Source organism: Patiria miniata, unplaced genomic scaffold (genome assembly GCF_015706575.1).
Source record: "Patiria miniata isolate m_02_andy unplaced genomic scaffold, ASM1570657v1 HiC_scaffold_24, whole genome shotgun sequence".
Taxonomy (NCBI): Eukaryota; Metazoa; Echinodermata; class Asteroidea; order Valvatida; family Asterinidae; genus Patiria; species Patiria miniata.
Genome location: NW_024037063.1, coordinates 2,804,381 through 2,821,528, shown reverse-complemented (window position 1 = coordinate 2,821,528; position 17,148 = coordinate 2,804,381). Strand labels below are relative to the sequence as shown.

General features: G+C 39.2%; 1 protein-coding gene across 2 annotated transcripts; it reads right to left on the bottom strand.

Annotated features, from left to right (window-relative positions):
* Nucleotides 1-2,347: 2,347 nt before the first annotated feature.
* On the bottom strand, nucleotides 2,348-17,135 carry LOC119732109 (vitamin K-dependent gamma-carboxylase-like). Of its 2 annotated transcripts, XM_038205501.1 has the most exons (18): nucleotides 17,056-17,135; nucleotides 16,676-16,745; nucleotides 15,087-15,277; nucleotides 14,091-14,339; nucleotides 13,480-13,635; nucleotides 12,948-13,113; nucleotides 12,298-12,376; nucleotides 11,711-11,817; nucleotides 11,150-11,313; nucleotides 10,426-10,595; nucleotides 9,677-9,844; nucleotides 8,898-9,029; nucleotides 8,105-8,259; nucleotides 7,293-7,465; nucleotides 6,555-6,685; nucleotides 6,273-6,447; nucleotides 5,318-5,468; nucleotides 2,348-4,147 (listed from the first exon to the last, which is right to left on the bottom strand). In XM_038205501.1, the coding sequence occupies exons 4-18, from the start codon at nucleotides 14,293-14,295 to the stop codon at nucleotides 3,982-3,984; spliced, it is 2,298 nt and encodes a 765-aa protein (XP_038061429.1). In that variant the 5' UTR covers nucleotides 14,296-14,339; nucleotides 15,087-15,277; nucleotides 16,676-16,745; nucleotides 17,056-17,135; the 3' UTR covers nucleotides 2,348-3,981. The 2 variants fall into 2 exon arrangements, with proteins under 2 accessions (XP_038061429.1, XP_038061428.1); XM_038205500.1 differs by lacking the exon at nucleotides 17,056-17,135 and having other exon boundaries at nucleotides 16,676-16,794.
* Nucleotides 17,136-17,148: the final 13 nt, after the last annotated feature.

The window sequence follows — 17,148 nt, the reverse complement described above, 5'->3', positions numbered from 1 at the left end:
AATATACACTTAGAAAAAAAAGATTCTTTTTTTTTTTAAACAGGCCTGATTTTTTGTTACTTTTTTGTACATTTTCCACAAAATTGTTCTCCTCTATGGGAACATCTTAACTCTTTTGGTTGTATCTTACATCTTTTCCAACATTTTGTATCAGAAAATTATGTCATTGTTTGAGTTAACTAAAGGGCGAGTCCTTGATGGAAGGCAGATGTGATTTTAATTGGACACAAAAATTCCACATTTAAATATAGAATGCTACATCTATCTCTTTAATTTAAGACTGGTCGGTTTTGCCTGGCACCCAGGTTACTCTGTGTAAAGGTTACCAGGCAAAACCGACTAGTGGTTGCCAAAAAGTAGCTTCCCAAACGTGCGTTTCGGTCTAGTCTGGCAACTTGCTGGCCCAAGATGGTATAGGCCTAGCGCCATGTAGCGGCGCGACGTCATAGCATCTTACACAAATCGAATGACGTGACGAAAAAGACTTTGTGCACTCCAGGAGTTGCACTAATTAAACCTTTTATTTCGGGTTCAGCTTGACCGTATTATCAATTTGAGAGAATGTTTGCTGCATGAAGGATTATAGGCTGTGATAGGTGAGTTTTTGCTTGTAATTTAAACGGACATGGAAAATATCAGCAAAAAAACGTGACCAACACCTGATCCGCGTTCTAACTTAGCTAAACTTTCCTGCTTTCCTGGTGAATCTCCCATGTCATGATGAGCCTAGGAAAGCTGAACATTTCAAGCTAGACAAACATGACAAACATAAAAAAAGGGAAAAATTCTGCCAACCGGACACCACTTTTTTCAATAAATTTTCTAGCGCCAAAATTTACCTCTTTTATGGTTATTCCCTCCACTTTCCCTCCTCTACTCTCACCCCCTCCTTTCCTTAATTTCTATTTATCAATCAGTCGCTCACTTCTTCGAGATTCGAACCTCGAACGCTTGCTTGATACACGAGTCTCTTAACCGCTAGGCCGCGCACGATCGCCGTTGCAATGATCAATCTTTGGACGTATTTGAAGTATCCATTGAAATAAACTAAATATTCATGAGAAAATAAATATTCATAATGACGTATTGCACTATCATTGGCCGGCTCATGCGACGTCTCATGCGACGTCATGGTTATCGATGTCATGCGTACAACGTACCGCTGTTCAATTCCAGACACTTTAATCAGTTTTGACCGGCTGCTTCAACTCAGATCTGCACTACATGTGCATGCAAAATGTGCTCCAAAAACACATTTTTACCAATTTTTTTTCGCATGTCCACTCTTTCCTGGATTCCTCTTGGTTGAAATCACAAGGTGAGGTGAAAATTTGGATGTTTGGCGGCAGGTAAGTGGTGTCCAGTTGGCAGAATTGTTCTGGACTGAGAAACATTTCCCATTTGTAGGCCCTACTCTAACTAGCCTAGTAGTAACTTAGAAAATGTTCTTGACTCTCCATAGACTTTGTACACAACCGCCGAAGTAGCGTAAGGTTGCAACATTCTTTGTCAGGGCCCTACCCTACACAATCGCCTTTGAATGAGGCTTTAATAATGGGGACAGACGACGCCTAGGACTGGGGATTCTCACGAAATAGATGCAGTATTTAGTGAAAGAAAGAAAGAGAGGCCCACTTCGCAAACTGCCTTTAAAAAAAGTTTAAATTAAGTCACCACTCAGGGAAAATACCAGTACAGAGAATACTTACCAAATTACGTCGCTTTAATCTTTTCCTCCTATCCTCAGATGAAATCCGGTCGTAAAGCGGCGAGAATCTGAACTGCAGCACGTCTAGCAACTGAGCGAATCACGAAAACAAATCCTCGCACGGCTCAACAAATGTACAGGATAGGGCAACAGGTGTTTTTTATTCATCAACAGAGGGCGCTATGTCAAATAGCTGGAGCGGAAAATTTCATGATATGAAAAGGGTAGTGATGTGGAAAAAAGCCCCGTTCATTATAAAAGATTAGAATAAATTAGTTGTATTTAATTGACGTATTGATAGAGTGATCGGGGCGAGTTGCTCTCTTGTTAAATTAGGCATGCTAGATATTTCTCCTGTATTTTCTAAGACCTCCATCCATTAATATGAGGATTACAAGTTCCCACCTTTTCTGGAGGGGGGGGGGGGGGGAGGAGGGAGTGGCGCGCTACGGGTGTAGCACAAGTTTGTCTTGTCAATCCTTACTCATACAAGAACACGCAGTTGAAAAAACTGGGATTGGAAAACATAAGGTTTCTCAAAATGAAATTTATGTTTTGCAAAACAACGCATCCAAGATACAAGCAACTGCATGAGTGCACTCAAAAGAACAAATTAATTACAAATTTCGATGCTCACAATTCAATTAATTAATTCATTTATTTGGTTTCATAGGCTTATTATTACATGAATGTGGCCAACCCAGAACAGACTGGACAACGGCCTTAAACCAACGATGGTGATGATGATGATGATGATAAAGCATTTTAGCAATTTGATTGCTATGGAACAAAATGTAACATTTCAATTTAGCATACCTTTCATATTGCACATAACCAAATCCCGAAATGACCCTGGAAAAAAAATACAAAATAGATATTTTGTAAAACTAAGCTGAAGACTACTTCTACATAAAACAAATTAAAATGAGTGCTCACCAAGATAATGTAGCTAGGTAGCTGAAGTATTTCTGTTAAGAAAAAAATCCTCAAACTTTCCAAAAGTTTGTTTTGGATTTGTTCCTTACATTTTACAAATTACTGAGGACATTTGATTGAATTCAGGCTCAACAAGAACACAAACAGTAAATGAAATAAAAAAAAAAAATTGAAATGATTAACAAAAAATGGAAGCTTTAAATTGATTGTAATCAAAACCACCCAAAAACTACAATTCCCTTGTGACCAAAAAAAAAGGGCAAGACAATGCAAGTTTGTGATCTCGACATCTAACCATCTAAAACATTTTATCTGTACAAGCATCACAAAACTCAAAACCAACTACATTATATATTGCACTTTAAGTAAATCTACAGACAATAAAGCATTCTATATATATATATAACTATGAAACCACAAAAAGACAAAAATTCACTAGATACTAAGAGCACAACAAAATATATATGTCTTTACGGCATTGTGACACGAATGGGCAAGTTTTATCACGTTCATGGCGATACAAGCATGAATAACGTGAATTAATACTTTAGCAGAATAAGTCTACACAATATTAAAAATTAATAAATAAACGACGAAGGCTTCAATATTTTCTTTTCTGAAAGGGATTACAGGACTAAATGCAAAAAAACAGTGTCCTGTTTTGAATACTTGCTAAATACAGCAGAATTCTTTCTTCTTAGTGTTTTCAAATATCAGTGAGTCTTTATGGTGGCTAATCGCCTAATTATCAAGGTGTTTTTTTAACACCATACATTTTCAGTGGTAAACTTAAAATCCTGACACTAAATATAGTTTATGTGTATTTGTATGGCTTTACGATAGAGGACAGACACACAAAGGGAGAACAAAAGATCCTTTCATTCCTCGAGCGTTGGGTCTTTTGTTGAAAACGGTCCTCAATCGTACGGTTATGTGCTTAGTCTATGGGAGAGTGTTATATTACAGGGACAAAGGGAACCACAAAGCATTGTCCTCGGGTGTATAGAAATTCATGACTGTGCGTATTTGCCAAGCTCCGACACTGCATGACACTACAAAAAACTAGCCTTCCATAAAACATTTCCACTTCAAGCTCACAGGCACTTTATGCTTTTGAATTTGGCACAAAAATACAAGACGTTTACGATGGTATGTCCGATTACGGAATGATGAAAAGAAATTAGTCAACAATATGTCCATTACTTAGATTGATGTTGCCTGTCCCGGACAACATTGGGCACAAACACTCTGGAGTTTCTTGAACCCTGCTGGTCTTTCTAGCTGTCTTTTCCCACCTGCTAAGGTCGAAGGTCGCAAGAGAGTTCGGAGTTCAGACTTTAGAGTTCATCGTCAGGGTGTGGGGGCTGTTGCGGGGGCTGTTGCGGGGGCTGTTGTGGGGGTTCTTGTGCAGGTTCCTGGTCTTCTGTGGCCGGCAGTATCGGAGTCAGCACCGAGTCCATCCCCAGAAAGATGTGACCCAACGCCCGGGCAGTCTGTACGAAACTATAATAAAACAAGGACACCAGACACAGAAACTGAAATTAAAAAAAGCTCGAAAAATCAAATAATAGTAATGCATGCACGGCGCAAGATAAGCGCAAAGCTGCTAAAGCACCGAAATGAACAAGAAATTATGAGGTTTTTTTTCTAGGGGAAATATTCTCTCAATTTAGAGTGTTTCTTTGACTCGGTACTCTACGTGGCATCAAATTACATCTTTTGTTTTTTCTCCTTCTTGTTTGTTTAAATGCAAAATCGCCCATCACAAGGCCAAAGGCCACTTGAGGTGTGGGCTACAGAGGAAAGTATGGAAGAACCAGCCCCTCACACTGAAACAAGACAAGATAATCTAATCTCTTCACAGTATGAGTAGGGTTGGGATGGGTGACTAGTCCACTGCAAGGCATGTTGTTTTGTGAAACTGCTCATATTTTAGAAGCTTGGATATTTTGCACAAAATATATGTTCGAATATCAAATTTCGCCAGGGCGTTCATGGCCCTTGAACACCGTTTGCGCCGTTCTCCTAAGGCCGATAGATCCTTGGCCCCACTGAGTGTCCCGAATGAGAACAAGTCTTTCTTCACCTGAGACATGCACGAGTATACACCTAATATTTTCATTATCACTGACTTGAAAATACCCCAAACCTGTCCCCTTTTGGGGGTGCTATGTGCACGGGGTCTATTAAACATTTGTGAGGCATGCTGGCAAAATGAGACGGAACTGGGCACAGACTGTAGTGGAGAAAATGCAAAAACTAAAAAACAACAATTGGGGTAATTTTTTAATATTTTCAGATTTATTGATATTTTGTAATCTTTGATATGTCTACTATAACGTATTTTTAAGAAATAGTATAAATATCGTGGAACAAAGGGAGGTTAAAGAAAAACAATTGGCATGTTTCATTTCCATGACTGCAAAACTTGAAACTTTAAAGGTCTTTTTTTTTCTCGGTATTCTACTTTTTTTGACATGTTGGTAAACTGCGACCTTTAAACAGCCATAACTTGTCAACGGAATGTCTAATTGAAGTGCAACAAACAGTATTGTAAGAAGCTTTGTATTCTCTTTCCTAATACTTGCAAACCCTCATTTCAAACTCTGCCCAGTTCTGTCTCATTTTGCTGGAACGCCTCACATTTTTCAATTTTTTTTTTATAACGCTTACGTGTGTTGCAAGATCTGAGCTTTGGACGTGAAGAACCGGTGCGTCTTTTGGAACATGGTCATGTTTTTCTTCTTGATTCTCTGGTTGGCTCTCACCAGATGTTCCACCATCAGAGAGACCATGGGGTCTGACATGTTCACGTCCACATCGTCTATGGAAGGCAAGGGTCAGAAACATTAATTGAAAAAAAAAAAAATGATTTGAAACATAAAACGATAGAAAAAAAGTTTGCACAATAGACTTTTGAACTGGTCACTGACCACTGAGTTTGCTGATCGACCCATGCAGGCTCGACAGTTGAGTGGTTTAGAGATGTTATTGTTATTATGATAATTATTTTATTTCTGGTACCGAAACCACGGATTTTTCAAAAGTGCCCTAGGTACTGTAGCTTGCAAGCCTGAAGAAACCCGTAGAGAGAAGACAATGAGAAGAAATTACAGTTTTAGAGGTGGGAAGGAAAACCTAGAAGAATATTCTGAGGAAAACCCACGGAAGAAGGTAGGGACTGAAAACCCAATCCGCATGTGGCCCAGGCAGGGAATCGAACCCGGGCCACAGCCGTGGAAGGCGAGGAATGTAACCACTGCGCCTTAGCAGAAGTTGTTGGTAAGAGTTCCACCCCTGCAAGCTGATGAATTTGTATTTTTGTCTTAAATTGAAATGCAAAGAATTTATTGTTATGAGGGGAGGATTTAAGGAGGATTCACCAACTTTACTGTCCAAAATTTCTAGGAGATAAGGGTGGGGAAGATGTTAACGTTCTAGTTCTGAAACCACCCTCCCCCTTAGAAAAATGAATAAATGCGGAACTTTAGGATATGGGCATCTTCTTGACTACCCAAGGATACTGATCTAGAATCCATTCAGGGAAAACAATTCAAGTTTTGAACGAAGCATATAAGTAACTTTCTTGAGTCCACATACACTTAGAGATGCTATTCTGCAGGCTTACCCAGTATGAGTTTTTCATCAGTGGCAAAACTGAAGTTCTTGCCGGCTAAATGCTCGTTCATGAACTTGTCCACGTCTTGGTCAAATTTGATGGCCGTCTCGTTGACAAAGGTGTACATGTAGCAGGACGGGATGGGGGAGATGGTGTGGACGTTGTGGAAGTGACCGGCGGGGACCTGAAAACCGATTCCCCAAAATAAAGATAACGTTAATCTGGCTTGATCGAAAAAAATATAAAGCTCTTGAGAAATACGTCTTGACTATTTAGGCCTCCTCGTCTTACCTGCATCTTGTCTCCTTCTGTGAGCGTCACATTCTTCTGATCGTCAACTAACTCAACCACGACCTCCCCTTTAAGCACCTCCAGGCTGGTGTTGCCAAAGTCTTCGCTCACGTAGTTCTCAAGGTATAGCCCTGCATCAGTTGCAAGAGACACACAACAGAATAGGATTATTCTCCTATTTGCATTGGATTGAGACATTGCTCAAGCAGCGCAGAACGCAGCTATGAGGCTACATTTTGCTCACTTATTAGTCAACGACTGGTTGATTATGACGTCTCTAGCTGAACGATGGGGGTTAAGTCTTCACAAAATGTCTTGGTTCAGGCTAACTGCATGATGAGCTTTATGATGCGAGTGGCTATTCCGGTAACCAGTGACGCAACCCTGTCCTGAGGTCAGGTTCCAAGTAGTCGACTAGAGTAGTCCAGCCATCCTTCAGTTGAGCTTGCTCAACTATGAACAAATCTGCTGGCCGTTCCACCAGTTAAGCTAAAAAATGCTTCTTAAGGAGCATTAATGAAATTATGAAAAGTTTCATAGACCTGTTTAAGCAGAACAGAAAGTGCTATGTGACTTTATGTGCTGAGAAAAAGTCTGCTGGGAACCAGTCACACACCATACAAATTGCATGCAATTTTGGTAATGGTAACCTGTTTCTGCACAGCAGATATTATCTGTGCTAAAAACAACTTTCTCTTCTTAACATAGTTATGAAATTGAGTCAAGTCTAGACTCTACCTGGGAAATCTGCCACAAACGCCACGTCAATTTCGTTCTTCTCCAGCGCCTTCTCCATCTCTTCGACTTTATCCCTCCAATTGGAGAGCTCCGTCAGCAGAGGCAGGTTCCATGCCACGTCTTCAAATGGCGACCAGGGGGCTGTGACTATGTCAACATGCGGGTCCCACATCCTAGAAATGAGTCAAGGAACAAGACAAATTATTATTTAGAGACAAATATATATATACTTCATTCGGAATCTGTTACTCCCTGTACTGACCCAAACCACCCTGCCTGTTACTCCCTGTACAGCCCCAAACTGCCCTGCCTCAGTGTTACTCCCTGTACTGCCCCAAATCGCCCTGCCTGTTACTCCCTGTACTGCCCCAAACCACCCTGCCTGATACTCCCTGTACTGCCCCAAACTGCCCTGCCTGTTACTCCCTGTACTGCCCCAAATCGCCCTGCCTGTTACTCCCTGTACTGCCCCAAACTGCCCTGCCTCAGTGTTACTCCCTGTACTGCCCCAAATCGCCCTGCCTGTTACTCCCTGTACTGCCCCAAACCACCCTGCCTGTTACTCCCTGTTCTGCCCCAAACCACCCTGCCTGATACTCCCTGTACTGCCCCAAACTGCCCTGCCTGTTACTCCCTGTACTGCCCCAAATCGCCCTGCCTGTTACTCCTTATATTGCCCTAAACACAATAGTTGCATGGATACATCAAGAAGTAAATACATTGTAGCACAATGTAACACAAGTGCTAAAGGGTGAACAAACAAAAAACAAGTAAAAACTGTCTAGATTGGTGCTAAAATCAACGGTTGATACCTTTGCGAGAATCGGCCATTCATTGATTTCCAGACGTCTAGATAGATGGCGGGCTCTTTATACCCTTGGTCCTTCAGCTTCTTGCTGACGCACGTGCCAAACTGTTTGATCATGTCGGCGTGGCCGACCCAACGACCAGAATGTGGCGTGAAGTACTATCCAGGGGGAAAACAAATAAACAAACCAACAATAAATAAATAACAACAAACTTTGGGTAAAGACTAGTCTCCTCCTCAAGCTTCAGGGAAACGTCTAAACCTTGTGAACAAACACAACAAGCAAAATGTGGGGTGTAAAACTATCAGGCAGAAAACAAAGGATTTATGTATTACACATTCAAACAGCATTTAAAACTGCCAATGGTGCTTGAGAAAAAGACTAATGCGGGTACAGATTAGTCTCTTTCTCAAGCCTTCAATAAAATCTCCACTTAAACGTATGGATACATGGCAAGATAGATGGAACTACACATGTCAGAAACTGAATCTGGCAATTCCCTGTAAGCAAGTTATTGCAGAAATTTGCTAAGAACAAAGCAAATTGCTTAGAAAAGAACAGTTAACCAGCCCAAAATGTCTTGCCATGCATGTTGCTTGTTATTGGTTCAATTAATTTTTTTGCTTATTACATTAATTTACTAAGCTATATTTTCTGTTTAATGGTTCCATGGACTTGACATAATAGCCTTCGATTCCAGCCTTGCTTGCCTTACCAAGCATCCAATCTGTGACAGACAAGCGCACAGTAAATGTTACAACGCTGGAAGAGAGACTAATACTACGTGAATATTTACATTAGTTGCCAGGTAGCCTTCTACTCCAGTCTCCAAATCCACAAAGTGCACCTTGACATGCTGGGTGTGCCAGTTGTGGACCATCATGTCCCAGGAGTAGCCATACAGGCCTTCCGTCCAACTATTGTAGCCCTTAAAGAATGACAACGATAAAAACATTGATAACAATAAATAGATGATTTTATTGAAAAGTGCTCTTCTTTAAGCATTTAAAAAACGAAGTGGCTATCGTTACGGCAGTCGTTGTTTAGCGCCCTCTACGATACTTTTTTGATACACACGCAGGTATATAATTATTTGTTTCCACACATTTTAGCGAGCAGTGCGACAGCTCAGTCGATAGAGGGTAGGATTTTGCACCGCGAGGTTGCGGGTTCGGATCTCAGTTTTGCACTCAAATTTTTTTCCTTTTCTAACCTGAGGCTTTGGAGAATTTTTTTTAAAAGGGAAATAAAGTCCAAATTTCATAACGTTCAAATTCACTTTTTTCCTTCTAATTTTATATTTTCTTGTCATGTTTTTATAAAAGTTGCAGTCTACCGTAACGATAGAAAATGGGAAATGCATTACAGCTGCCGTAACAATAGCCACTGCGTTTAAAAAATGTCCATACTTTTCCAGACAACTGAGGGAGCTGTTGCTATGATGTCATTTCAGGAAGACACTGTTCAGTTTAGGGGTTTTCTGTTCAAATTGTGAACCCCAAAATTTGAAAACACACGATTTCCATGCAAGTGCAACTGCTCGGGCGTAGCCAAGTAATTGGGACGTGGTCTTACCTTGGTCAGGAAGTGAGAGAACGGCAAGAAGAGCTGAGCGGCGATGTAGAGGAGGAAGAAGCAGCTGGCCAGGTAGTGATGGAGGCGGGGAACTCCCTGGCCGTGAGACTCTTGGGTCTTGGGCTTCTTCTCTTTGGCTTCTTTGGGTTTGACGTCTTTGGGAGTTTCCTATTTTGAAAGTAGGAATGGACATAAATATTACATCAAGGATTGGTTGAGCTTTGACCCCGTGAGTGAAACCTTAGTGGAATCTTACTTTATCAGTTCATTTTAGCCAAGGCTTTTTCTTTCAAAACCAAACGTAAATTCATAATTTCACAACTGATGATTTTAGAGTCTATTTATGTTAATACTTTCTACTTCTTGATCCTACTTTGCATCCAGGAAAATTCAATTGTGACAGTAACAAAATAATTTGAAGTCTAAGATTTTTTTTGACATCATGCTCGACAGACTATAAATTTCACATGGCATTTAGTACATAATACCCATTTATTACCCATTTATATTCCTAGGTGGAGAGATCGAGGCAATTGTAGTAAAGCGTCTTGCTCAAGAACACAAACACCATATTCCAATCAGGATTTGAACCATGTACCATTGCACATGAGTTGGATGATGTAACCATTAGACCACAGTGCTGCACTGTGTTTAGCAAGTGCATGCTAAACTCAAAATTGATTGTGCTGGTTCATTTTTGCCCATGCATATTTTTGTGGTGTGTCACATTTCAACCAAGAAACACCTACCTTAGAACTGGTTTCCTCCGCATACACGCAGTGCTCACTTCTCTGCTGGACGTCAGGAGGAGCCATGAGCTTGCTGCTCCAGGACGTTGGGAGGCGGGAGAGGATGTAACGCGGCCAGTCAGCGTAGCAGAACACCGGCATGGTGGCCATCATGGCGTAGGGGAACATCCCTGTCGATTAAGAGATAAGAAATCAAAGAACTTTCGATCACGGTGCTCGTGTCCTTGGGCAAGACACTTTGCCCCAATTTTTCTGTGCTCCTCTTGTTTAGATATGAAGTGATGTTTGGCAGATTCATAAAGCTTTCTAACAGAAATTCATAAAGCTTTCTAACAGAAATTTTTTATGGAGTTGGGATAAATTATATCTAGAATCTTGGGCCTTCAAGATCTGATAGAAAGTATAGAAAGGTATTAATAACAATAAATATCAGGAAAAAACATTGAATATATTTGGAGTACTTTCCTTGCCTTTCACCTCCAAGACCCCGGTTTGAATCCCGCCGAGGCCAAAATGAGGATTGCGTTTTCAATTATAACCTGATTCCATAAGGTTCGCTGACCTAAAATGTCAGGGAATTTTTCTTTATCGCCTTCTCCACCTTGCTTTCTTCAGGCTTGCGCGCTACAGCACCTGAGCAATTTTGAGGAACCATCGGTTTTATTACCACACAAAAATAAGAATAGAAACAAAAATGACACAAAAAAAGTGATTTATGACCTACCGATACTGAAGATCTGCGAGTTCATCGCGTGGAAGCTGCCGCAAAAGATGAAGGCAAAGGGCCGCGTCTTATCAAAGAAGAGGAAGAAACCGATGGTAAGATCCAAGAGGAAGCCGCAAATGTGGACAATGAAGAGATCAATCTGTTGGTCGGTCATAATTATCCTGGGGGAAAATAATTAGAATACAAATGCACTTTGAAATTCAGTTGCCATCATAAGATTATATTTTTACCAGAATTATATCATTGTTTCTAAGATACATGGGCGAATGCACTCTAACTTACATGTCTAATTTTTCCACAACTGTACTTCAATCTTAAACCCTTCATAAGATCTTCTAAAATACGTTTTTTTTATTTTTTATATGGTACCATATTTTTATTCGTCGAAATTATTATTTTTCGATACAGAGCGAGAGTCCTCAAGTCCTGAAAGGCTCTCGGAAGATTGTTCAATATGGATGCGTTTATTCATTTTTAGGACATGGATATCACTATTTAATGTCAACATTTAACAAAACTGAAGACAATTTGAATCAACTTCCAATTTCAAAAACTCACTTGAAAGGATCGAAGACCCAATGACTGGACAGCGCGCCCATGGAGTATCCAAACAGCCAATCAGCATCCATCTTCTTCACGCCGGCCAGGAAGTAGACAAAAAATATCTGGGAAAAAAAAGTATTTAAAAAAAAATTGTTCTTAAATACTCTGCATTTATCTTGTGATTGTTAAAAATATTTAAGTAGCGTCCCTTGAACAAAGACAGAAAAATGGGGAAACCGCAAACATAGGACTGGATAGCTTGGTTGGTAGAGCACTGGAACGGTAATCCGGAGGTCGCAGGTCCAAAACCGGCCTGCTCCAGTCAATTTCTTTGTTCAACTTTAATATACAAAATATTAACCGTTTAAAACTGTGACTCTGAAATGAAAATTTATATATCTAAATAAATCTACTGTCACAATCTTTTTGAATAGTTTGCGATTTGACTCGGAACTGCTTGACTTGTGACCGACCCCCGATGGACTTGTGTGAGGTTTTGTGACGGACTTGTGATGGACACGACTACAACACTGGTTTTCCACCTATTATCTACACTCGTACTACCTCCCTTGTGTTTGGATTGGCTACGGTTCACAACTCACCTGGGTCCTGAGGAGCGCGTAATTCCACAGCGGGACGTGTGCGTTCCTCAGCTTAGGGTTTCTCAAGCCGTCAAGTGACCTAGAATTAGGGAAGACAAAATGCAAAACTGATTCGCTTTCGGGTCTAGGTTGATGCAAAATTGGATAGAAGTAGCATCTACACTTCTTGAGCTTTTTACAATTATACGGGTCATTCTATAACTTTATTGCAAAGTATGACTTCTTTCCTGTCCCCGTTACCTTGGAACTTTGTCAGTTACCATTCAACATTATGAACAAGGACTTCAAACGATTTCGCATATGTTGGGCAGGTAAATTGCTATTCACAATCACTCTTGGAGGATGACTGCATTAAGGAGTGCATCAAAATTATAAAATCATAGATGTCGGATGTAACAGGGACAGGAAAAAAAGTTGATGACCCATATTCAGCAAAGCCACTTTTGTTCTCATCAAATTTAACATAAATGCTATGCATAAATGATATTAACATGAAAAACCAGCCATTAAAAAATGTGGCCCTGATAAGGACAAAATATTTTTTTTCTTTCTTCTCTGTATTTAATCAGCAACCAGGCCCCTTAACTGGTGTTAAACCAACGTTTATAACTGCTCCATCACATTAGTATTCCCTTTTTTTTCTTACTCACCAGAATCTATTTGCATCCAGGAAGAGCAACATGAAGCTGAGGAGACCGTACAAGTAGGAGTGGTTGTTCCAAGATGTCTTGTCTAAGAAGAAGATGTACCAGTAAGGGATGATGAACATGATGCAGCTGAGACGGTAGAAGGCACCCAGGAGGACGCCAATAGCACCTTGAGTAACATGAGAAGAAGCAACAAGTCGATCAAGAAGATATTCAATCTAGGATACGGGCTACCGAAAAAAATTGTTTCTATTGACCATTTTTACAAAACTGCAATAAATTTTGCTCATTCCAGGACAATAGTTTGGAATTTTACTTACCACAAAATTTTTAAAAATGCTTTGCGCAGTTGATAGGGCTGTCCATTTCCAAATAATTTTGTATTCGATTACTCGAAACTGCATTTGACCGATTATTCGGATATTCAGAACTGCCAGCTAACATCACAGTTGTGTGTGTACCTGCGTGGTTTTTGTATTTGAATATTCAGTTGATTGTAATACTCATAGTGATGGGTTAGGTTTCACAGACTTACCAACAAGCATGACCAGGTAGACCACGTACATCCAGTCCACAGGCAGGGGTTGCAGGAAGTTGAACAGAGGGAAGTGACATTGGTTGGGGTCGCCGAAGCGGGTTACAATCTTGGCCATGCCGCGCTCCTGAGGGATATCCACCAGCATCAGGATGGCTGAAATCGTAGAGAAATAGAAAGCAGTATTCTACTTTAGTTTTTATTTCACAAATCAAAATGACTTCAACATTGTTGCATTGAATTTCACAGTATTTCTCATCTCAGTGCTAACGGAAAAGTGTAACAATCACGTTCCCCCGGCAGAAAAGCCCACTACAACGCAAACCCTTTAAAAAAAAAAAAGTTAGCATGATTGATAACAAGAAAAATTCATCTCCTTATCCAATTTACTTCATTGGCATTTGCCAAATTCATTTAATTATTGCATTTTTTCATTGTAAATTACTGACTAGGAATACGCACGTCTCCAAATATCGAGTAGAAAAATGGTTCAAATTTGAACAGCTTTACACAGTAACATGAAGAAAGCATTCAGGAACACAGGTATAAACAGTATAACTTAAAATATGTAAATAACCAAATATCACAAAAATAAACGTAAGTCTACTCACCAAATATGATTCTGAGGACGCCAAGTGACGACGCATCCCTCGGTTCGTTCATGAAGTTCACAAAGCGCCTGCAACTGTTGATATCCGCCAGCTCAAAGCCAAGCAGCCGTTTCATGCGGCTCGGTTGAGCAGCGTCCATCTTGGCTTTATTTTCATTGGCTGGTTTACTTTTCATCTTTTGATCTGAGCCGTTTTCTTTGGCCATCTTGTTCTTTAATGATATTGGTTTTTGGCAGTCAGTTCAGAAACCTACAAACAAAAAAGGGGAAAAAAAAACGGGCTGAAGGTTAAATAATAAAACGTGGGACTGTTGTCATAAAATTAGTAAATATGAGGTCCGGGGTTCGATTCCTGTTCGATTGGATCTGAAAACTCATGGAGGATACAGCAATACAAAGACTACTTCACGATTCACACCAAACATTTAAAATTCCTTAGACATTTGCTTTAGTTGAACTGTTTTTTTTGGTGTGAATTCACAACGTGAACAATTTAGCAGCACAATTTTGCATAGGATTACAAAGTTCTCTCAATCGCACATTAAATAAAACCCACACATATTACATAGGCTTTTTCAAGTCAGCAATCATAATTTGCTTTTCAATATTAGCCGATGAACGGTTTAAAAATAACACTAAAATATGCAATAATTCTGTAAGGTTTTTATCAATGCAAAATTCATTTCACTTCATTAGTCCAGTGGTTCACAATGACATGGTGATCAAATTGGGGGCAACAAAGTCAATTTCATTTTAATATGTTCGAAATATAATTGCTCATCAGACTGCTAAAAATCTTATTGATATTTTCGGTTTTAATTTTGTTGATTAATGTAAAGATACATTTTTATCAACAGAAAAAAATAATATTTAAGACAAATGCTTCACATGCCTTGCACAATGATTAATTAATTAGGACATAGTTTTTTAAATGACAGATTCAAAATATGATAACAAACTACAGACATATGTGACAAAGAAATTTATGTCAACTCACCACTCTCACACGCTGCATGCACAAAGGACAGGATTCGATCTTCAAAATTGATGACCTTTCTCCGTTTGCATCCCGTGGAGAAATGACACGTGTACTACCCACGCTCAGCGTCTTACGTTTCCCTCGGACAGAAGACAAACACTTGACGTGCAGTGCCAATGGGTTATAATAGGCGCTGAGCGAGATGCAGGCTGTGAGGTGAAAAAAAAAAAATTGATATATCGATGGTAAGTCAATTGTTACCACAAAACCTGATATTTGTTTGTTGCGGGGCATGGGCACAACAGGCAATTAACAATGAAATTTTAGCAATATTTTGCATAAATTAAAATATTAAGATCATACATTTTCCAACTTTATTTTTAATTTTTCATCACTGATCCCATATCGATATATCGATAACTGCCATGTAAATCACTCATCCACATCAGTCGGTTAGATCTCATTTTCTTTATGGCTTTTTCTTCTAATTGACTGAAATTTTCTGCAGGCAACAATCTGTTGTTATTATAATGTTTATTCAATTTGTGCAGGTACCTAATTTTTGTTATGGTAATTTCATCCATATTGTCTGGATGTTTCTAATAGTAATACAAAGATCATTAAAACTGCAATTAGAGCTGTCTGCGTGCTTTTGTGCACGTACACAAGTTTGTTAATTGTGAAGAATAATTCTCTAAAATGGAAATAAAAATGAAGGTATTTGGAAGGTAATTATGCATGTTTTGCAACAAAAAGGAACTTCATTAAAAAAAAAAAAAAAAAACCCAAATACCCCCCAAGAACCCCCCCCCCCCCCGAAAAAAATTCCCCCCTTTTCATTTTATTAAATAAACCATAATTTGCAGTACAAATTTAAAGCAATTCAACATTTAGATATCTTTTTGCCTTGCCTTGTATGTAGGGCCTTTGCTCTTATTTTGGGTTTTCTTTTCAGAAATTAAAACTTCGGACTCTAATTCTGAACATTTTATTAGCTTTATAAAAAAAAAATGCCCATTGTATTTTCAACTCAATTTATTGACTAAAACTAGGTTGATCAAGTGATTCATACTTCATGAATTAATCATTAACATTAAAATCAATTATTTTCGATTTTTTTCCCCCTCACTTTTAATTTGTCTCAGTTTGAGGCAGACCGTTAGAACTATTTCACATCCAGCTGTTCTGTACTTTAACATCTTTTCAACACGCAGTCTTTTCCATGCACTGCACTGTATATTCAATACATCAAGGTTATTTGATATTGGCCTGCCAGCACATTCAAGGCTAATTATGTTTTTAATTAACAACATCCGCATCTATATTTTTCAATTCAAACTTGTTGCAAATTTTGCATATTTAAAGGGAAATTTAAAAATTCAAAAGAAAATGTTGGCCTAACTGCATAAAATCTGCTACCATATGTTTAAATATAATTTGCCTCATCATCACGCAAATTAAGAAAAAACTATTTTTACAAAACGTCTGCTGTTCTTGAGTTATTCTGAAACGACAAAGAAATCCAAGTATGCCTACACAAAATCAATTTATAAACCGGCATTAGTAATCACATATTGACAAATTATTGAGAAATAATAGATATTTACCAATTCACAGTCTCATGCATAGCCCTCACACATGATCACACTGCCATATGGGACATTGCAGCAGATTTTGCTAAGAAAAGAAGAGTAAACAACATTTTCTAGACTGTGCTTGGCTTAGCTAGACCCGTGAACGTGGCGTTGAGTTTACAAGCCACGTTCACGGGTCTAGGCTTAGCATGCTTTGCTCAGCTGAGCATGCCGAGTCTGAATCCGAGTCCGACGACCTTCATTAATTATCGGATACACGCATGTTAGCACACAAACACACGTTTAAAGTTGACAAATTTTGAAAAAAAATTGTAAAAATTTCAAAAAGACAGCTAAACCACGAAAACGATCAAATGTTCGTCCCCAAGCAAAAGCCTTTCATTTCAAACTACATTTATTCCTTCCTCCATGATTCAATCCGTCAAAAAAATTAAATATCATGACCGGTAATGTTACAGCCCGCCCTCTCGTGGTGAGCTTGGTTG